General features: G+C 45.7%; 1 protein-coding gene across 3 annotated transcripts in view; it reads left to right on the plus strand.

The window, feature by feature from the left end:
• Dhrs7b (dehydrogenase/reductase 7B) overlaps positions 1 to 22,759 on the plus strand; it is a 46,605-nt gene that overhangs the window by 17,713 nt on the left and 6,133 nt on the right. For 2 of the 3 annotated variants that reach the window (XM_048366510.1, XM_048366511.1), the window contains 3 exons: positions 11,667 to 11,845; positions 15,289 to 15,395; positions 22,189 to 22,405. In XM_048366510.1, the coding sequence (XP_048222467.1) occupies positions 11,667 to 11,845; positions 15,289 to 15,395; positions 22,189 to 22,405 (503 nt within the window). Of the gene's footprint in view, positions 1 to 8,255; positions 8,395 to 11,666; positions 11,846 to 15,288; positions 15,396 to 22,188; positions 22,406 to 22,759 lie in introns of all 3 variants that reach the window. The other variant, XM_048366509.1, reaches the window with a different exon arrangement.

Below are 22,759 nucleotides of genomic sequence, written 5' to 3' on the forward strand. Positions count from 1 at the left end.
AGTTTATGAGAGCCCAGGAGAGAAAGAATAACCTTTTCTTTTCTTTTCTTTTGGCTTGGAGTTTGGTGATAAGAGTCACACCTGCCTCCAGGCTGTTTACTGTGACTCCACCCACAGGCTGCAAAGAACAGTTTAACATTAAGAATTAGAGTTAAATTAGTAGTGAAAAGGCAAGTAACTTTGAAACCATGTTTTACCAACACACACGGACAGACATACTGATACTTGTGCACAAGCTTTGAGGCATGCTTAGAATTTTTTTTTTTAAATTGGCCATGTAAGTTTTCTGGAATTCCAGTGGCAAATGGTATTATTTTGCCCATAATAGAACCACGTGGTTGATAAAAACAAAAGGGAACCTCTCCTCACTCAACAGAAACCCTCAGACTCACACAGATGCATGCTGTAGACTCACAATGCCTCAATGCATGTTGCCACCGGCACGCGGCTCCTCGCTGCCCGTGCTTTCCGAGACCCGAACATTGCCGGGGCTGTGACCCCCTGCGGCTCCCATCGCCGCCTTGGGTCCCGAGTCCTCGGAGGCCAGTGCCCAGTGTGCATGGCTGCTCCCTAGTTGGGACTTTAAAAGTCCCTGGGGGAGGAGGGGGCGCCCTGGGCTAGACTGCCACTGCCGCCCCGCCTGGTGCCCGGAGGTGCGAAGCTGTGAGCCCATCTCCGTGGGCTGCAGAATTCCCTTGGCCCTTGGTCCAAGTGCCAATGATCCGATCCGGCCTCTTGGGACGCGGATTGATTCTGCCCCATCGCCATAGATGGAGGTACCACACGCTCCGGAGTACTCACTCCCATCCTTCCCAAAGGCTACTGACAGCTCTGGATTGCTTTTCCCGTGGGCATCCTGCCCCACGTTGGGCCAACCCCTCAAATTTCACTTTAAAAAGCGTATTAGCTGAGTGCCAGTGGCTCCTGGAAATAACCCTAGCTACTCAGAAAATTGAGATCTGTGAGTCTAGATTCAGAGCCAGCCTGAGCAGACAAATCTGCAAGATGCTTATTTCTAATTACCAGAAAGCCAGAAGTGCCAAGTGTGGCCCTAATGGTAGAGCTCCAGCCTTGAGTGAAAAAGCTAGGTAAGAGCACACAGCCTAGAGTTTGAGCCCTAGTACCAGCAGGAAAACAACAACAATAAAAACAAAACAAAACAAATCAGTGGTACAGTGCTGGATACTGGTGTCTCATGCCTGTAATCCTAGCTATTCAGCATCTGAGATCTCAGAATCACTGTTCAAAGCCAACCCAGGGAGAAAAGTCTGAAACTCTTACCTTCAGTTAATCAGCAAAAAGCCAGAGGTGGCCAGGTGTTGGTGGCTCAGGCCTATAATCTTAGCTACTCAGGAGGCTGAGATCTGAGGATCACTGTTCAAAGCAAGCCTGTGCAGGAAAATCCATGAGACTTTTGTCTCCAATTAACCACCGAAAAAACTGCAAGTGGAGCTGTGGTTCAAAGTGTTAGAGTGCTAGCCTTGAGCGAAAGAACTCAGGGACAGCACTCAGACCTTGAATTCAAGCCCTGGGATCAGCACCAAAAACAACAAAACCAGTGGTACAGCACTTGTTAAACATTCATGAAGTCTTGGGTTCAATCCTTACCATCACCAAGAAAACAAAAAGGTTTTGTTGTGCTTCTATTCCTGCTGCACATCTCCCTGGGTCTGCCTGCCTATTGTGAAGTTTAATGGTGAGATCCCTTCATTCTCCCACTTCCAGGTGACCCCTGTGAAGAGGTTCCTGGGTATTTTAGTAGAAAGAAAAAGCAATCAAATGACCAGATTTGCTAAATGCTTAAAATAGAATTGGCAGTCTTCTTGTAGTGCTTGTCCCATAGTGATCAGTTTTTGTTTACTGCTGCTACTCTTTTCTACCACAGCAGAGAAACCCTGGGACAGCAGAGCCTATGACTTGGTTCACAATGTGGCCCTAGCCTCATATCCTCAGTGGGTACTCAGTAAATATTTGTTGGCTGACGGCAAAAGGAAAGAAATATAAATATAGAGCCTAATGTTTAAATGAATGGAATCCAGTTGAGACAGATACTGACTCAGAATTATATTAATCAGCTAGATACTTCCTACAGGTCTTTCCCCTGCTGGTTTTACTTTTGCCCTTACCTGCTCTCTTCAGGTTGTATTTGAAATGGACATATTATTTATCTTGCGTATTTCTCCTGTTATTTTATGTCTGCTCCAGGAGGTTAGTCATTTATTCTGTTTTTTACACTAGAGTCTGGAATAGCTGGTACATGGTAGGTACTCAGTAAATATTGAACAAATATCTGCTGTGGCTGCTCTATTGTGTAGTTGTGCTGTCTTGAGTGCCGCTGTCATGAGTTGCTATGTTTGGTTCCTGTTTTTGAAACCCATCCATGCATACACTCAGTTCCTGTTGTTCTAGTTTAGGTTCTGGCCACTTTTTAAAATTTATTTTATTTTATTTTTTTTAATTTTAGGGTTGGGAATATGGCCTAGTGGCAAGAGTGCTTGCTTCATATACATGAAGCCCTGGGTTCAGTTCCCCAGCACCACATATATAGAAAACGGCCAGAAGTGGCGCTGTGGCTCAAGTGGCAGAGTGCTAGCCTTGAGCAAAAAGAAGCCAGGGACAATGCTCAGGCCCCGAGTTCAAGCCCAGGACTGGTAATAAATAAATAAATAAAATTTTATTTTATTGTCAAGGTGATGTACAGAGGGGTTACACTTACATCTGTAATATGTAACATTTCTTGTCAAACTAAAATCCTGTGAGGTTACCCCCTCATTTGTCTCCCACTTTCCCCCTCTTTCCCTCATCCTCCCCCTTTCCCCCTTCTTTTAAACAAAATTTACATTGGCACCTTGCCTGTCTTGTTAATGATACTAATTTTTTTTTTTTTTTGAACTCAGGGTCTGGGCACTGTACCTGAGCTTTTTTGCTCAAGGCTAGCAGTCTACCACTTGAGCCACAGCACCACTTCTGGCCTTTTCTGTTTAGGTACTGAGGAATCAAACCCAGGGCTTCATGCATGCTAGGCAAGCACTCTGCCACTAAGCCACATTCCCAGCCCCAGGTATTGTCTACTTTTTTAAGGTAACCATGTAAGGTCCAAGAGTCATAAACCAGCAGTTCTTTGGGCCAGCAGAGTGTTGTTTGGTTAGCATAATAGTTGGAATTGTTTTGACCCAGGGAACTTTTCAAACAAGTCTTGCAACCCACTCTGGTTTTTTGATACTGATGATTTCCCTCATTACAATTATAATCATTTGTAGTTGTGTTTCTTTGTTGTCAGTCTCTTTTTTTTTTTTTTTTTTTTTTTGCCAGTCCTGGGCCTTGGACTCAGGGCCTGAGCACTCTCCCTGGCTTCTTCCCGCTCAAGGCTAGCACTCTGCCACTTGAGCCACAGCGCCGCTTCTGGCCGTTTTCTGTATGTGTGGTGCTGGGGAATCGAACCTAGGGCCTCGTGTATCCGAGGCAGGCACTCTTGCCACTAGGCTATATCCCCAGCCCTGTTGTCAGTCTCTTTGTGTAGGCTCTGAATGCCCCTGAGGTCAGGCAGCAAGCAGGAAGCATGTCTTGTTCACTGCCTCATACAGTCCTAGCCCCTGACACTTTGATGGACAAGTGAATGCCCTCTGAGACAAAGTCATAGAGGGGTGTGTGTGGGGGGGGGGTATGGTTTGAACTCAGGCCCTTGTACTTGCTAGGGACTCTGTACTACTTGATCCACCTCTCCAAACTGTTTTACCTTGGTAATTTTTGTTTTTTACTTTACTGTTATAAAGATGATATACAGAAGGATTACAGTTACATAAGTCAGGTGATGAATACATTTCCTTTTGTAAATTGTCATCCAAGTCCTTCCCTCTCATCTCCACCTCCAAGTTTTATAGTTCACTTTCAACACAGTATCTAGTGAGCATGCTTAGGTAATTTTTGAGATTGGGTCTTGTGTTTATGTTTGAGACAGCCTGGTCTGTGATCCTCCTCTTTATGCTTCATGTGTAGTGAGAATGACAGGTGTGTACCACACCGTACACTGTTTTTTGTTGTTGTTGTTGTTGAGTTGGGATGTTAGTGAACTTTTGGCCTGGGTTGCCCTCAGACTACAATCTTCCCAATCTCTACCTCCCTAGTAGTTAGGATTATAGGTATGTGTCACTGTGCTGGATTTAGGGTTAGTATTCTTACCGTCCTTATACATGATGAGCTCTGAAAGTCTCTAGGTTGTCTGCTCAGAAGACTTCTAGAATCCTGTGGGAAATGACTTTTTCAATTGAGATGGTTAATAGCATGAATTCAGGACCATTTACATTTAGAGTGCCTTCCCATGTGCTTCCTCATTGACATAGACAGTCATGGGCAGAGGATACATTTGCCTATATTCCACATGGAGCAAGTACATACACCGTGGCCTTCAATGCAGCGCCCCAGTGCTAACCTGGTCCTTTTTCTCTTTCACTCCTCTGTCCAGAGGGGTATGAGCCGCTTGTGTGTTTTCCAGATCATTTCAGCATCTTCAATAGCGTAAAATTCACACTGAACTCAAGGCTTGGGTGCTAGCCTTGAGCTTTTGTTCTCAAGTCTAGTGCTATACCACTTGAGCCATAGCTTCACTTCTGGCTTCTTAGGTGGTTAATTGGAAATAAAAGTTTCACAGACTTTCCTTCCCACTGTAGCTTCAAATGGTGACCCTCAGATTTTAGCCTCCTGAATAGCTAGGATTACAGGTATGATCCACTAACGCCTAACCTAAGTTCACTTTATATTTTTTATTTTTGCTAGTCCTGGGGCTTGAATTCTAGCCTGGGCTCTGATCTTCTTTTGCTCAAGGCTAGCACTCTACCAATTGATTCACAGTGCCACTTCCAGCTTTCTCTAAGTAGTTTATTGGATGTAAGAGTCTCATAAATTTTCCTGCCTGGGCTGGCTTCGAACTGTAGTCCTCAGATCTCAGCCTCCTGAGTAGCTAGGATTACAGATGTGAGCCACTGGCGCCTGGCTCTAATTTCACTTTAAAAAGCATATCTGAAACCTTTGCCTATATGGTAGAGTATGTAGGCAGCCCTAGTCAGTTCTGATAGCTGACACCTTGGACTAAAGCAATGATCAGTTTAGGTGTTCTACCTCCTCATGGACACTGTGCTCCAGGAGGCCATTCAGCAGGGCTGGGGCTAAGCCCCTTCCTCCTTCTCTGGCAGAGGTTGTTGGAAAGCACAGGCTCAGTGTTTTACTACAGAGCATAGCTCACCTCAATGTGGAAGTAGTCTCTAGCCTTCCTTCCAGGGTTTTCTTTCTTTCTCTTTTTTTTCCTGGTCCCTGGGTTTGAACTCTAGTCCTGGGCACTATCCCTGAGCTTCTTTTGCTCAAGGCTAGTACTTTACCACTTGAGCCACAGTGCCACTTCTGACTTTTTTGAGTAGTTTATTAGAGATAAGAATCTCACAGTTTCCTGCCTGGGCTGGCTTTGAACCATGATCCTCAGATCTCAGCTTCCTGAATAGCTAGGATTACAGGGATGAGCTACCAGTGCTTGGCCTTCCAGGGTTGTCTTAACTGACACCAACTGCATTCTTTGTTTTTTTTTTGGTCAGTCCTGGGGCTTGAACTCTGGATCTGGGTACTGTCCTTGAGCTCTTTAACTCAAGGCTAGCGCTCTACCACTTGAGCCACAACACCACTTCCGATTTTCTGATGGTTAATTGGAGATAAGAGTCTCATGAACTTTCCTGCTGAGGCTGGCATTGAACCGCTGTCCTCAAATCTCAGCCTCCTGAGTAGCTAGGATTACAGGCATGAGCCATCAGCACCTGGCACCAACTGCATTCTTTAGGGATCCTCAGACTGGCACTCCTAAATACACTCTACAGGACATTGTTGCAGCATTCCAAGGTGGTCCTACTGAAGGCTTCTTCTGGTCTCTAGCCTCAGTCACTCTTGCTCCAGTCTGCCACCGGACAATGCTAACACCAGGACAGACAGTGGCAAAGTAGCTGCCGTGTGAGTGTTCTTTACAGTCAGACATGGCATTGGTTGCTGCCTCTCAGATGCTTGAGGCCAGAGAAAAGCAGCTTTACTCTTTTGTTTTCTGAAAATAATTATGAATTTTCAGAGAGATATTCAGATATGACTTGTAGTTTATGTCACCCTACATAGACCATCTGATTGGACAAGATCATCTATGCACTAGAAGAGGAAGTGGAGGCTGGGGAACAGGACCCCACCAGAACAGGATTCTACCAGTGATTGCTGTTCCTAAGCCACTCCTTGCCTGGAGATTTCAGCATCCTGCCTTCTATTTGAAACCCTCTCTGCCCTTAATCCTGGTTTTTTCATGACATGGAGCTTTTAAACTGGAGAGTTCTTAGATTCCTTCCTTTGATTCTCAGATAAATTTGTTTTAATTTCTGTGTGTAGGTTCTGAATAGCCTCCAACTACCTGCTTTTATTGGTGTTTTTAAAAAACAGGTCCTGGGGCTTGAACTCAGGGCCTGAGGGCCTGAACTCAGGGACACTGTCCCTGAGCTTCTTTGCTCAAAACTAGTGTTCTACCACTTGAGTCACAGTTCACTTTCTGGCTTTTTAGTGGTTAATTGGAGATAAGAATATCGTAGACTTCCCTTCTTGGGCTGGCTTTAAACCTTGATCCTTAGATCTCAGCCTTCTCTAAGTAGCTAGGATTACAGGTGTGAACCACTGGCGTCTGGCTTGATTTATTGTTTTTCATTGCTGAGAGAAGGAAGGAGTCTTAGAAACAGATTGTATCTGCGCATCACAAAGGAGAATTTTGACTGAAGTATGAGGAGTAGAGTAGATGTCATAAAGGGTGACATTTCTGTTCAGAGTTCACTTGGGGATGATAATTTCATTTCTAAGCAGAGATTCTGGAAGGCCTTGAAAAGAACCTCTTGATGGAAAATACAGAAGTAGCTGAGTCAGAGGACCTGTGACTCCCTGGCTGCTGGGCCTTGAACCACGCTTGAAGGGACTTTGCTCCCTTTATACTCTTGTAATGTATATCTCGACCTCACTAATACATGAGATACAAGCAGAGAGCTGCGGTGTGTGACCTCTGAGCTCTCTTGCTTCCTTGTGAAAATTTATGTGGCTCACTAGCACAAGTTTACGTCTCCAGCCCCGCCCCCACAGCGAAGAACATGCATCTCACGTACAGGCGGTATGTTCTTATTTCATGATAATGTGTAATCTGTGGTTTCTAGTAAGGAATTTGTGTGTGTGTGTGTGTGTGTGTGTGTGTACGTGTGTGTACGTGTGTACGCGCGCGCAAGCCTTGGGACTTGAACTCAGGGCTTTGGCACTATCCCAAAGCTTCTTCAAGGCTAGTAATGTCCTTGTCTCTGCTGCCTGCTATGGTGCAGAAAATGCCAGGTAAACTGGCCCTTCTTCATCCAGTTATCTCCAAGTGCTGGAAATCATGAACAAGGTACTTTCTTCCCACTCCTTTCTATGCCATTACTTCTGGGTCCATGACCCGGTCTTATACTAAAACCAGGAGTTGGGCTGGGGATATGGCCTAGTGGCAAGAGTGCTTGCCTCGTATACATGAGGCCCTGGGTTCAATTCCCCAGCACCACATATACTGAAAACGGCCAGAAGTGGCGCTGTGGCTCAAGTGGCAGAGTGCTAGCCTTGAGCAAAAAGAAGCCAGGGACAGTGCTCAGGCCCTGAATCCAAGCCCCAGGACTGGCCAAAAAAAACCAAAAACCAGGAGTTAAGTATTTTGGTATAAAATGCATAATTTATATGTATATTAGATTTTCTTATATACCATTTTCAAAGAAAACAGGCCTCTCTTAGATTTTGTTTTATATAGAAAATGTCCAGAGTTTCCAACCTGGAAATGTAGCCACAAAGGCAAATATATATTTCACTTTGCAGCAGTCTCCCTTGCTGGAGGAGGTCCTGGATGCCACAGCCCGGCACTGGTGCTACCCCCATCTGCTTCTTTGGCCACCTTGGTGCAGCTGTTTCTGAAAGCTGGAGGCAGGCCCAGTAGCCTCACAGTCCATTATTTTGGCCACATGCGCTGCTGAGGGGGAAAAGTTGGAAGTCTCCACAAGAATTTAAAAACTTTTCAGCTGCATGTGGTCAGGAAAATTATGCCAAAATTGTACCTGCTTCTCAAGCAAATGGCTGGTGCTGGGTGTGGTTCCCACATCACCCTGGTTGGCTGATGTTTCCTGTGCTGTGTGTCTGGTTCTCTTACCATTTACCAGACTGAACACTGCTATGCACTCTCCCCACAGATGGGGGCTGCAGGCTGAGAATGGATTCCATTAACCCTGTCCCATGTTTGCCTCAGGCAACATGGCCCTCAGGATCAGGGGATCGAGACTGGCCTGTAGTATTGGGTCAGTGGTTCAAGGAATCCCAGAAAGATACAAGGTGTGTAACTTTCTCACTTTGCTTCATGTGCTGGCATGATTTAAGTTGCATGACAAACAGAATTTACTGGGAATTTGATGGTATCTTTCACTGGGAGTCTTGCTGAACCTGTTTGCTTTTATCCTGCTTGTCCCAGGATGCGAAATGGTTTGGAGACAGTTGTGTCTATATTCTATCTGTTTTGCTGGCCTTGGTGACATTTTCTGACACAAAAATTGAGACATGGATAACATTGACTTCTAACATTGTGTTTTCCTGTTTGTTAATTTAATTAAACTAAACGGTTTCTGTTTGATTTTTATAACAAGACCCTATGTTTTTTGGGGGTTTTTTTGGCCAGTCCTGGGGCTTGGACTCAGGGCCTGTGCTCTGTTCCTGAGCTTCTCTGTGCTCAAGGCTAGTACTCTACCACTTGAGCCACAGCACCATTTCCAGCTTTTTCTGTTAATGTGGTACTGAAAGCTTCATGCATGCTAGACAAGTACTCTACCACTAAAGCCCCATTCCCAGTCCAACAAGGCCGTTCTTTTTCATGTGTTTCTTTTATTTGGAAACAACCAGTGTTGGTAAACCAAGGACTCTTTCCGAAACTTTAGAAATTGCTGTAAAGCCATTTGCATGGGTCAGGCTCCTGTCCTTCAATTGCTGCTACTTCCATTGTCACAATCCCTGAGAGATTAATTTTGGAAGTTGACAGGCTGGTATTTAGTGCTTGATCCCCACTCCATTTGATGGAGTTGTGGCTCAGCTCCAGGTTGTAGATTTGAAACAGGGCCAACTGCTGGGGCCCATAAGAGGCCCTAATGGACTTAGTGCATCTCTGGTCCTGGCCCATATGCTGAGCCCTGCTGTCCATTCCTGAGCAGTGCCCCTCCTCCTTTCTTCTTCTTCATCCTGGGAAGTGGCTGGGTCCCAGACCATTTGGGCAAGGCAGGTGGGCCCAGTCTGAATGCCTGGTATAAGGACCTGAGGTTGTGATGATAGAAAACCTTTTTCCACACAGCCACGTATTGACATTCCATTATGTGAACTTTCTGAGCAGTGCTTACCTTGGGACCTACGCAAGCTTTCTGTAATTTGCTGTAATGTTCTAATGAAGCAATCTTACTCTTGGCACTGGGCCTGTGAAGAACCCCAGTATGGTATATGCATGGAGGCTTGCCCTGAACCTTCCTTAGCTTTGGATCTAGACATTTCCCAGGTCCCAGCATCTGCTTAGGACTCAGCCTGGGCCTGTAGGATGGAACTTGGGACTACTGCTGAGGGCAGGGATGGTGCCAGCAAAACCCAGGTAAAGAGCATGGGGCTTCACATGCTCTAATTCCATTTCATCCAGCATAAACCTGGAACAGTGTGGGGAAGAGGGAGACATAAACATTTACCAGATGACAGTTAAGGCCTTTTTAGAAATGGATAAAGTGGATCTCAAAGTCATTTTTTTCTTCTGTGCCAGTACTGGGACTTTAACAAAGGGTCTTGTGCTCTCACTTGACTTTTTTTGCTTACATCTAGTACTGTACTACTAGAATCATACCTCTGTTTTGGCTTTTTGGTGGCTATTTGGAGATAAGAGTCTCACAGACTTTCCTCTCCAAGCTGGCTTTAAACCACAATCCTCAAATCTCAGTCTCCTAAGTAACTAGGATTACAGGTATGAGCCACCGGCTTTATTTTTTTAAATTATTTTTGCTGGTCCTGGAGCTTGAATTCAGGGCCTGAACACTGTCCCCGAGCCTCTGTCCTCTGCACTCAAGGCTAGCATTCTACCACTTGAGCCATAGTGCCACTTCCAGCTTTTTGTGTTTATGTGGTACTGAGGAATCGACCCAGGGCTTCATGTATGCTAGGCAAGCACATTCCCAGCCTTGTGCCACCAGCTTTAAAGTGTTAATTTTTTAAAATTATTTTTATTCATTTTTTATGATTAAGAAATTTAGTTGAGGGGCTGGGGATATGGCCTAGTGGCAAGAGAGCTTGGCCTCATATACATGAGGCCCTGGGTTCGATTCCCCAGCACCACATATACAGAAAACGGCCAGAAGTGGCGCTGTGGCTCAAGTGGCAGAGTGCTAGCCTTGAGCAAAAGGAAGCCAGGGACAGTGCTCAGGCCCTGAGTCCAAGGCCCAGGACTGGCCAAAAAAAAAAAAAGAAAGAAATTTAGTTGAAGTGACAGTTCAAGTTCGAGTTGAATCTACAGTGGAGCAGTTTAGCTTAGAATAGCCATCTGACCATGAACCTCAGGACCAGAGTAATATACTGTGCAGGTGGATGTGTGCTGGCAGTCCTTAGTGTTCCTAGTTTCATAACATCCACATAGTTGCTGTCATCTTGGGGAAGAGAGAACAATGTATTTTTAATGTTTTTAATAGGTGTTGTGGAGGTAGACCATAAGTATGGGGGGGGGGGGAGGTGAAGGCTTTGCACAGTTGCTGGCTGTTTCATTTCCAACGTTTTTCTGCACACACACTTAGCTGGTGCCTTGAGCATAGACACTTGAGTAAATGACAAAGAGCAGAGGAAACTGGGAAAGTAAAGAATTAAGAGCAGTTATGGACAACAGGGAGGTGTTTCCTGTGGATTAAGAGCATACTGTTGCACAAATGGGGGCCTTCTCCTTTCATATGGCCAGCTGTGGCTCACTTAGAAAATGCTGATTTAGCAAATGTCATTGTGAATGGTAGGCTAGCATGCTTACCAACCTCTAGGCCAGGACAGCTCTCTACTCGATTTCCATATTTGTAAGGCCAGTGGTCATATATTTGTGGCCATTCTGGATATCATCCAGGGGCTTCCCCACCCAGAAACATCTATCTCCAGTGTTCACTTGAAAGAGTATAAGAATTGGTGTCGTTTCCTTTTTCCTGTTGTTGTTTTTTTTAAGCTTTGTTGTCTTGCAAATACTCAGGGCTGGAAAATAATAAAGGACACCATGTAAGTTCCCCAGAACAGATTTCCCAAGAAGAATCAGGTAAGTGCTGGCAAATTCCACTCCCTGTGACACTGGCCGCGTCATCAGGTCCTAAGCTGACTGACACTGCTGTTCTCAGGGGCATTGTGGCTTGCCATCAGCCATGTCAGTGCAGAGTGAGCAAAAAATAAACAAGTGCTGCCCTGCTGAACAGTGTGGCATGCAGGTCCTGGACAGACACGTGCTTGGTCTTGACTCAGAGTTGAGGTCTAGAGAGGGAGAGGTGGGATTTGCATGCAACAGTCAGGGCAGGTTGCTGAGTTCTCCCCCTTTGTCACTAGCTGATTTGGTTTTGTTCTTTCAGGAGGACTCTGATGAGGGGGCGGATCATGGACTGGGTCACCTGTCCGTTCATGCTGCCTGTGATGTTTAGCTGCATGGGCATCTTCGGCCTCTTCAAGCTGCTGCAGTGGATTCGCATGAAGGCCTATGTGCGGAACTCCGTGGTGGTGATTACAGGCGCCACCTCCGGGCTGGGGAGAGGTGGGTTGTAGGGGATGCCCTGTCTGGGGGTGGAGGTGGGTGGGTAGAGAGCTAGCCATGAGGAGGAGATATTGATGGTACAGGGACCAGAGAACATACATAAAAGATGCCACTATTCTTGGAAGAACTCATACAGATGGAGTCCTCAGTGTTACTTGTTGAAAGAAGAATGAGATATGAAAGCTCCTGGGTTTCAGATATGGACAACTAATATAACTTTTACCTCTGTGAGGACCACATAAAGCTGCCTTTTTCTGGATTCATCAGTCCCCTAACCCCTTCCTGGGGCCTTGGCACATGGCCTTGGTGCTTGCTGCCCCTTGCCTTCCCCCTTCTGGGGGTTTTCCTGTCAAGACTACTAGGGTCTCAGCTGCTCCTAAACCAGTCTCTAATTGCATTCCCCCTTAGGGATACCTTCAGCTTTGAAGCCCCTTGATGGTGTGCTGGGATTCACTGGCATCAAATTCTGGCCCCATTTGTTTCCTAGAAGCCACACAAATGTGTTGCATTGGCTGACAGCTTAAATGCAGGGCTTAATGCAGGCACATGGTGTGGATCCCCCTACCCTGTTTCCACCAGGCCATACCAGTACCCACCACACTGCTGTCCACTTCCATAGAGAGGCAGAGAAGCCCCCAGAACTGAATATTCCTGCCACTGTGTATTGGTTGGTGGAAGCATGGCCGGCACCCCACTCTAATCATCTGCCCAGTGTGAGGCTCTGGGCCAAGTGCTGAACCCACAGATGGCATTTTGACAGGTCCCTTTGCTTGGTGAGGTTACAGTCTCCTGGCAAAGGCCAGGCCTATTTGTATAGGGCCACTTCAATTGTTGATGTTCTCAACCAGGCCAGATGGGAGAGGTATCTTCCCCATATATATGTTTATATCTATCTGCCTATTTATCTATGCCTTTATATCTGCATTATGCATGCCTCTTGTGCTGAGCAATTCTGGTATGTGAGCTCACTGCATCTCACAGCTGTGAGGCCTAGACATGAATTGCCTAGGACTTCAGCAGAAAGCACAAAGACAAGTGTTAAACCTGTGTTCTCCAACCCCAGAACTCAATCTTTTTTTGTGTGTATATCAGTACTAGGGCTTGAACTCAGGGCCTGGGCACTGTCTCTTAGCTTTTTTGCTCAGGCTGGAGCTCTGCCACTTGAGCCACAGCTCCACTTCCCCAGAATTCAGCCTTAAGGCCTCATTTGGGGGGAGATTATCCTGTATTGGTGTAGGACGTAGGGACAGCATTCTAGATGGGTGCAGATGTGATCTTTTGGAACACAGAGGAGTAGACGGGCCATGGCTCTAGGGGAAGAGGCCTGCAATCAACCAGAGAAGGCTGTAGAGTATGGGGTCATTTGTATAGCTAATGTCATGGCTGTCACTTGAGGTGTCTGATGGTGAACTTTGTGTCTGCCATTGGATATCCAGATTCTTGCAGGGGCAGCTGCCTCTCCAGGCCTTTTGCCATTGCTCAGTCCTCTGACCTTACCCAGCTGCTATAAATAGAGTGGTCAGCAGCTGCTTCTCAGTCTCAGCAAGAAGCAGTTTTTCAAAGTCCTTGAGAAGAGCATTTGGGAGCTGGCTACGTTGGGTGGCAGGTGCACTGCCGGGCGTGGGTGGGATATATGGGTGGCTCAGGACACTGTCCTTGTCATTATTCTGCATCTCCATCCTGACAGTAGAAAATGTCTTCAAGGGAACCATGCCTGTGTGTCTACTATGTGATGGCAGGCCATCCTAGGTCGCAGTCACCCTGCTTGTATGCTGCTCCATTTACCTACCTAGGAACCGGAGTCTGTCCTTCCAGATAAAGCAGGAACAGTTGTAACTTGCAGTATCCACAGTGAACACTGCCAAGAATATGCTGCTGTCCCTAGTTGTCTGAGGAAGAAGAGCCACATTGTTCTTGGTGGCCTGCCATGCCAGCCACCCTGCTCAAAGGTTGTGTGAGTCTTCAAACAGCTTTCTGTATTCTGTTGTCCTACTTTGACCTTGAAGAACAGTAGCTTCATTGACTAAACAGAATGTTCTAGATGCCTGCTTTAGACAGCCTGAAGCCAGGCTGCTCACAGCTGTTTTGATTGACAGCCCAGGCGTGCTGACAGCTCTGGGGCCCAGTCTGCAGCTCTGACACAACCTTTCCACTTTGCCCCTCCTGCCTCCTTTCATCAGCTTTCCTGAGAAGTAAAGACAGAATGCCTTGCAACTTGTTTTCAATTCTGTCACTCCCTTATGCAAACTTTTATTTCCTCTCTTTTGGCAGCAGAGCTTAAGCTTTTTGTACAGAAGTTATGTACCAGTATGACCCCCACCACTTTTGATCCTATGTCTCTATCATGTCCACCACAAAATTTCCTGTGTATTAGTCAGGGTAGGACAGCATAGGACAGAATGGGGCAAAGAAGCCAGGAAGGCCTAAGCTTCTTGATCTTTGGGAATGATTCAGTAAATCAGAGGAGCAATTCTAGCCTCAGGAATGCTGGCAGCTGGCTTGGTGTGTAGAGGGAAGTCTGTCCATCCTACCCACATGTAACTAACCTTTGCCACCCTGCTACCAGGGCTGGGCAGAAGCAGTGGCTGCAGCTTTCTTGGTGCATTTGCCCTTCATCAGAATGAGCCAACCAAACCTCCTTCAAAGGTGTTGGGCATTTTCAGGCAAGGATAGCTAGTGCCCGTATTCCTAGCTTCTTGGGAGGCTGAGAAGAAGCAAGATGTGGGATGCCCCACACCCTTCTCTGCCTTCCACTTTGCTACCTGAACACCATCTCCATCCAAGCAAGGCCTTTGATCCTCCACCTTCTGTCCCAGTATCACCTGCTTTAGCTCTGGAGAACCTTGTACAAGGCTCCCTTTGCATCCAGCACTTTGTGGGAGCCAGCCTCTGGAGCCCCAGAGCTCGTGGGAGAGCCCTGACACCTTCTCACACAGAGTCCTCTGTCCTGATTTTCTGTAGGACTGCACCAGTCCCCTGTAGAACTGTGCTGATTGCACTTGTGCAGCCTGAGGAACAGGTCAGGTAGTGCTGGACACAGCCTTTGGGGCCATAGTATTGCAACCCTTGACTCCACCTGACCCTCCCCATTGTGGTTGGCTGAGCGTCAGGAACCTTGCTCAGCCTTGCTCTACCTCCTAGCTATGAGTGTGGGGGTGTTGCTGAGATTGTTTGGAGAACCATAGAAAGCTGGGCGACTAGTACTTCACAAATCTGTCCACCTCTGTTGCCTTCCTTTTTGCTGGGCAGATGTGTGTCACACGTCTAGACAGGAGCTTTCTACAGTGGGCTCTGACTCTCAGATCCAGCCCTGGCCAGCACATGTCTGTTGATACGTGGAGGAATATATGCACACATTGTAATACTGGTGAACTGGAGCTGAACTGCTTGAGGAAGTATGGTGCTGGTGTCCTTAATATTAAGGTTCTTTTCTCTTCCCTTAGAATGTGCCAAAGTCTTCTATGCTGCGGGGGCAAAGTTGGTGCTCTGTGGCCGGAACATAAGGGCCCTGGATGACCTCACCAAAGAGCTTGCTTCTTCTGCCCCCCAGGTGAGCCCTGGGCGAGTTTTCTGTGGGAAAGGAAGGGTTGTTGTTTCTGTCATCCATGGCCATATGAGGACACTGCAGCCCACGTCTGGGCTGCTGAACAAGACGACCACATGGTTACACAAAGCCAGGGAAGACTGCAAGGCTCCAGCAAAGTGAACCACAACCAGGCAGAAGGAACCATCTTGTGGCGTGGCCATCCCCAGGCACCATGGGCAACTAGTCTGTGGTTGAGGAAATCTGCCCAGGGAATGTGCTCCCCTTTCCTGCTAATCTCTACTCACCCGGTTGACCAGGAGGGGGCAGTGGATGATGACTATAAGGGTTGTTTTGTTTTGTCCTGACTCTTGAACTCTGGGCTTGGGGCCTGTCCCAAGCTCCTTTTACTCAAGGCTAACACTCCAAATCACAGTACTACTTCCAGTTTTTTTGTGTGTATGATTTAATTGGAGATAAGTTTCACAGACTTTCCTGCCCAGGCTGGCTTTGAACGGCAACCCTCAGATCTCAGCCTCCTGAGTAGCTAGGATTACAGGCGTGAGCCACCAGCACCCAGCTGACTGTAAGATTTTTAATTATCTTGAAATGTACACAATATTAGCTGGACGCCTGTAAGCCTAGTTACTCAGGAGCCTGACATCTGAGGGTCATGGTTCAAAGCCAACCTGGGCAGGAAAGTCCATGAGATTCTTTTTTTTTTTTTTTTGCCAGTCCTGGACCTTGGTCTCAGGGCCTGAGCAATGTCCCTGGCTTCCTTTTGCTCAAGGCTAGCACTCTGCCACTTGAGCCACAGCGCCACTTCTGGCCGTTTTCTATATATGTGGTGCTGGGGAATCGAACCAAGAGCTTCATGTGTAGGAGGCAAGCACTCTTGCCATATCCCCAGCCTGTCTATGAGATTCTTATCTCTAGTTAACCACCAGAAAACTGGAACTAGCTCTGTGGCTTAAGTGGTAGAGTGCTAGCCTTGAGCTTAAGAGCTCAGGGACAGCGCCCAGGTGCAGAGTTCAAGCCCCACCACCAAAAAAAAAAAAAAAAAAAAAAAGTATGTAATATTGATTGTTTTAACTATCTGTAAGTTTGTAGCCCAGTGGTATTAATTATATTCACAGTGTAACTTTTACCACTGATTCCCAAAACTTTTTTTTTTTTTTGAGATGGAGTCTTGCTCTATAATCCAGGCTAGTTTGCAATTCACACTTCTGCCTCAGCCTCCTGAAGGAAGAACCAACCTTCCCACAATTGCAGGCATGCACCACCATGTCCAGCCCTAAAACTTAAAATGTTCCTAATAAAAGCTTTGTATCTATTAAACATCTCCTCCTCTCCCTCAGCCCCTAGAAACTTGTCTTCTGCTGTCTCTGAAGTTTGCCTGCCCTAGGGACTTCATATAAGAGAGATTACTACAGTATTTGCTCCCCTGGGCCTTATTTCATTTAATGTTCTGTCTTCATGGTTTATCCACGTTGATCACATACCGGGGTTTCCTTCCTTTTGGAGGCTGAGCAGATTCCAGTGTGGGTATAGACTGCATTCTGTCCATCTGTCTGCCACAAACACTTGGGTTCATTCCCTCCTTTAAGTGATTGTAAAGAATAGCACACAAGCCTTCTCAGTGCCCTGCTTTTGGATATGTAGCTGGAGTGGCATCCCTAGATGATATGGTAGCTCTCTTTAACCTTTTGTGAAGCTGCCAGACTGCTCTCCATAGCAGCTACCAGCTGTGCACAGTGCCCTGCTTTCTCTACTATGCTGGCTACTGGTTGTTTTTTCTTTCTTCTCTGGGAGTCAGGAAATGAACCTCCTCTTTGGTTTTGAGCTTGGGGAGGGTGAAGAGGTCCTTGGCTTGAACTCAAGGCCTGGACACTGTCCATGAACTTTCTTGCTCAAAGCTAGAGCTCTATCCACTTGAGCTACAGCTACACTTTTGGCTTCTTTCTTTCTTTCCCTCGTTTTTTTGTTTGTTTTGTTTTTTGCCAGTCCTGGGGCTTGAACTTGGCCTGTGAGCACTGTCCCTGGCTTCTTTTTGCTCATGGCTAGCACTCTACCACTTGAGCCATAGGGCCACTTCTGGCTTTTTCATGTATGCTAGGCAAGCAGTCTACCACTAGGCCATATTCCCAGCTTCCCCCTTTCCCCACCCCCCCCCCCCACCTCTAGTGTCAGTCCTGGGACTTGAACTTGAGGTCTCACACTCTCCCATGACTTTTTCTTTTTGTATGAGAATGAGACTTGAACTTGGTATCTGATGCTTTCACTTATTAGCTGGTGCTCTACCAGCTACTTCTGTCTTTTTGGTGAACTTTCCTGCTGAAGCTGGCTTTAAACCATAATCCTCATATCTCAGTCTCCTGTGTAGCCAGGATTACAAGCATGAGCCACAGGGACCCAGCTTGTTGGGGGTTTTTGACTAATGATACAATGTCTTTAGTTGATTTAAGTTTACTGATATTTTCTTTCTTCTTGATACAGTTTGGATAATTTGTGTTCCAAGGATCTGTCTTATGTTTCCTAGGAAATCTAATGTGTTGACCTTTTGATTATTAATAGTACTGTCTTATTTTGATCTTTGTTAAGTCAGTGGAACTGCCCACTTTTCATTTCTAATTTTAGTTATTTGTATCTCTTCTCTGTTTTGATCAGGCTAGCTCATGTTTTCTCAATTTTGTCAAAGTATCATCCTTTTGGTTTCATTGACTTTTTTTTTGCCTGGGGCTTGGACCCAGGGCCTGAGCACTGTCCCTGGCTTCTTTTTGCTCAAGACTAGTAGCACTCTACCGCTTGAGCCACAGTGCCACTTCTGGCCTTTTTGTATATTTGTGGTGCTGAGGAATTGAACCCAGGGCTTCATGTATACGAACGAGGCAAGCACTCTTGCCACCAGGCCATATTCCCAGCCCCTAATTGACTTTTCTCTATCGTCTGTTTTGTTTCTCTCTGCCCTAATCGTGATGATTTCCTTCCTTTGCTGGCTTTGGGAAATCTCTGAGTTCACTGGAGAAGAATGAATGTTCTGCTGCTGTTTGATAGTTGCATACATGTGTTAGGCCATATATGGATTACTATGTTCTGTAAGCCCTCTATTTCCTATTGATCTGTCTGTCATTAAAAATAGGGGTATTGCATTGGTGGCATAGCTCAGTTGGTAGAGTGCTAGCCAGTCAGGTACTGAGTTTGAGTCTTGGTCTCTGACCTTAATAAAAATAAAATAGGGAAATATGGAGGAATATGAAATCTTTTGTGTGTGTGTGTGTGTGTGTGTGTGTGTGTGTGTGTGTGTCCCGGCAGTGGCTGACGTTTTGTTGGACTAGAAAGAGAATATGAAATCTTGTGGTGAATTCTTTTTGTTTCTCTAGTTCAATTTTGCTTCATCTATTTATATATTCATAATTGTTATATTTTCTTCTCAGTGCTTATTGTATAATATCTTTTTTTTGCTGGGATTTGAATTCAGGGCCTCCCTTTCATTTGGCTTGCATGTTCAGATGGTGTTCCACCACTTGAGCCACACCTACAGCCCTAATGTCTTTTGTAATTTATGTTAAGTCTGATAATAGCTTTTTTTGGTTACTATTTACATGGAGTATCTTTCACTTTTTTTTTGCCCAGTCCTGGGCCTTGGACTCAGGGCCTGAGCACTGTCCCTGGCTTCTTCCCGCTCAAGGCTAGCACTCTACCACTTGAGCCACAGTGCCATTTCTGGCTTTTTCTATATATATGGTGCTGAGGAATTGAACCCAGGGCTTCATGTATACAAGGCAAGCACCCTACCACTAGGCCATATTCCAGCCCTTTTGGATCATTTTTATTTTTATTTATTTATTTTTTTGGCCAGTCCTGGGCCATGAACTCAGGGCCTGAGCACTGTCCCTGGCTTCCTTTTGCTCAAGGCTAGCACTCTGCCACTTGAGCCACAGTGCCACTTCTGGCCGTTTTCTATATATGTGGTGCTGGGGAATCGAACCCAGGGCTTCAAGTATACGAGGCAAGCTCTCTTGCCACTAGGCCATATTCCCAGCCCCTTTGGATCATTTTTAAAAAGCTATTCTGCCTATCTTTTGGGTTAAGAGTTTATTTACATTTATTTTAAAGTAGCCACTGACAAGGAGAAACTGATTCTGCTATTTTATTCTTCATTAATAGTAAAATACTTTGATTTCTTAATTTCCTTATGTGTATATTTTCTTTGTGATTGCTCTGGGGGATAGCATTTACCGCCCTTAAGTTGTAAGTAACTTATAGCTAATTTAAATTCCTTCCAACTTCACTAGTACATAAAACTCTGCCCCCACACTGTTCACCTTGTTCTGCTACTCTTGACACAGATTATGTCTTCATACATTGTTCCTCCTGTAGGATTAATCATAGTTGTTTTTTGTTTTCTTGTATTTGTAATTATGTAGAAAATAAAAAAATAGAGTTAAAAGCCCAAATGACAGTACCGCTAGCTGTTATAATTGCCTACATATTTCTTTATTGGAAATCTTCATTTCTTCTATGGCTGTGCCTTAGTACGTAGTTTATTTTCATTGCAAACTTGGAGGCTCTCTTAAGCATTTCTTACAGGGCAAGGTCTAATGATAATGAGTTCTTTCAGCTTTTATCTGGAAGTGTCCCAATTTCTTCCTCTTCTTTGAAGGACAGATGTACCAGGTACAATTTTTCAGTTTTATCAGTTTGAACTTATTAACCCACTGCTTTTTGGCCTTCAAAGTTTCTGATGAGGAATCAGCTGTGTCTTATTGAAGATCTCTTTTAGGTGAGAAGTTGCTTTTCTCTTGCTGTTTTCAAGATTCTTTGTTTGATTATATAGTTTATAATTTATCTCGAAGTGTAGGTCCCTGGGTTTATCATACCTGGTATTGAACCTCCTACATGTATAAATTTCTTCTTCCCTCTCCCTTCTAACTAAGGGCCTGGGCACTGTCCCTGAGCTCTTTGCTCAGATTGCTAGCATTCTATCACTTGAGTCACAGCTCAGCTTCCACTTTTGGAGTCTTATGGACTTTCCTGCTGCAGCTGGCTTTGAACCTCGATCTGAGAATTAAAGGCCTATACCATGGTGCCCAGCTGGATTCCTTTTTTAAAATATCTCAGATCCTCATCTCAGGTCTGATCTGAGTGTATCTGTTTTATGGGAGTCACGTACATCTCTTAGATTCTTTCTTCATTTTTATGTTTTTCCTTTTCTTCCCTAGACTTGTTCATTTCAATGTTTCCTCCTCTTTGCTCATCTGTTCTTGAACTCCAGTGTATTTTCCATTTCACTATTATACGTTTCTTTTTTTTTTTCTTTATCATTTTTTGTTCTTTTTTGTGTATTTTTTATTTTCACTATTGTACTTTTTAGCTCTGGAGTTTCCTTTTAGAATTTCCCTTCACTGATGTTCTGTGTTTATTAATCTATTTTCGGTCATTGTCCATGCGTTCCTGTACTTGCAGATCATAGTAAGATGCTCATTGTTTTCATCCTTTGCTGGATAATCTAACATCTCTGCTTCTTGGTTCATTTTTTTTTTTTTTTTTTTTTTTTTTGGTCAGTCCTGGGCCTTGGACTGAGCACTGTCCCTGGCTTCTTTTTGCTCAAGGCTAGCACTCTGCCACTTGAGCCGCAGCACCACTTCTGGCCATTTTCTGTATATGTGGTGCTGGGGAATCGAACCCAGGGCTTCATGTATACGAGGCAAGCGCTCTTGCCACTAGGCCATATTATCCCCAGCCCCCACATCTCTGCTTCTTAAGAAAGTTTTCCAGAGAGTTATGTATATTTTTTTTTTTTTTTTTTTGGCCAGTCCTGGGCCTTGTACTCAGGGCCTGAGCACTGTCCCTGGCTTCTTCCCGCTCAAGGCTAGCACTCTGCCACTTGAGCCACAGCGCCGCTTCTGGCCGTTTTCTGTATATGTGGTGCTGGGGAATCGAACCTAGGGCCTCGTGTATCTGAGGCAGGCACTCTTGCCACTAGGCTATATCCCCAGCCCCGATATGTATAATTTTAAATACCAACCTCCCGGCCAAAAAAAAGCAGGCAGAGGTCCTTGACATCTACTGGAAGCTGCTTCAGCGGCTGAAGCAGTGCCATGCTGGCTCCCTGAGCTGCACCACAAACTGCCTTTCCCACAGCTGATGGCAGGGCTGGAGCCAGTAGATAGCCACCCTAACCTAATGGCTGAAATTGGCCAAAGCTAACTGCAGTTTACCAGGCAAGCACTCTTGTGAAGTCACAAGCTTCATTTCTCTCCACCTCATGCTGCGTCTCATCAGCCTTTACAGATACAGAATTTCTCTGTCTACCCCCACCAGACTGTGTCAGTGGTCAAGAACCATGTCTGTCTTGCATGTTTGCCTTCTCCCAGTGCCTGGCACATAGGGGATATGTAAATAATGTCTCCTGAACAAATGAGTAGAAGTAATTTAACCTGGGAAGGATGGCAGCTGTCCACGCAGTCACTGTTGAGCACCATCGTGATGGGCAGCATAGGACAGAGGGGGCAGCTTTGGTTAACAGCTCCCTATTATCATTACACAGCCTATGGGATTTACAGTCTGGCTGGTGATGGAAAGAAGGGCATGTGGTCACATCTTCTGGGGTGTAATCACCTTCAATTCAGGAAAAGTGTTGTCCAGGCCAACTGTGAGAACTGGAGCCAGGAAAACTCTTGGCTACATCTCTCGAAGAGGCTGGTAGCAGCTTATGTCACTTTGTGCCCAGTGGGCCAGCCCTAGGACTCTGAAAGCAAGGACAAAGCTCACTTAGCTGTCATTCAGAAGGTTTATTTGGTGTCTTGTATTTGACCAGGTGCAGACATACAAGCCTTACACAGTGGCCTTTGACCTCACAGACCCTCCATCCATCTCGGCCGCTGCAGCTAAGATCTTGCAGAGCTTTGGCTATGTGGACATCCTTATCAACAATGCCGGGATCAGCTATCGTGGCACCATCGTCGATACAAAAATGGAGGTGGACAGGAAGGTCATGGATACAAACTATTTTGGCCCTGTTGCTCTAACAAAAGGTAACTAGCTAGAGTTTAAAGAGAGACGAGCACTTATCCATTGACCGGCCTTTGTTTCACTTGGTTTCTTTTCACCTGTCCCCATCCATCAGTTCACCCTGCAGTGGGTGTAATTACAGTTGGGGTGTTTACTGTTCACCTTTTCCTGGCTGGTATTTGCATTTTATCTGCCCGTGCCCTCCTATCAGTAATAGCCTCACTGGCACAGCATGGCCTGCATGTCAACCCTCTGTGGTGTCTGTCACAGATTCAATCTAGGAAACAGGCTCCCTGTGAAACAAAGGGTCTGGGCCATGGGACTTGGTAGTTAGGCTGTCTGTTGGCTCCCTCCTGTCTTCTCCCCCTTGTATGGCT

Source organism: Perognathus longimembris, chromosome 17 (assembly GCF_023159225.1).
Source record: "Perognathus longimembris pacificus isolate PPM17 chromosome 17, ASM2315922v1, whole genome shotgun sequence".
NCBI classification, from domain to species: domain Eukaryota; kingdom Metazoa; phylum Chordata; class Mammalia; order Rodentia; family Heteromyidae; genus Perognathus; species Perognathus longimembris.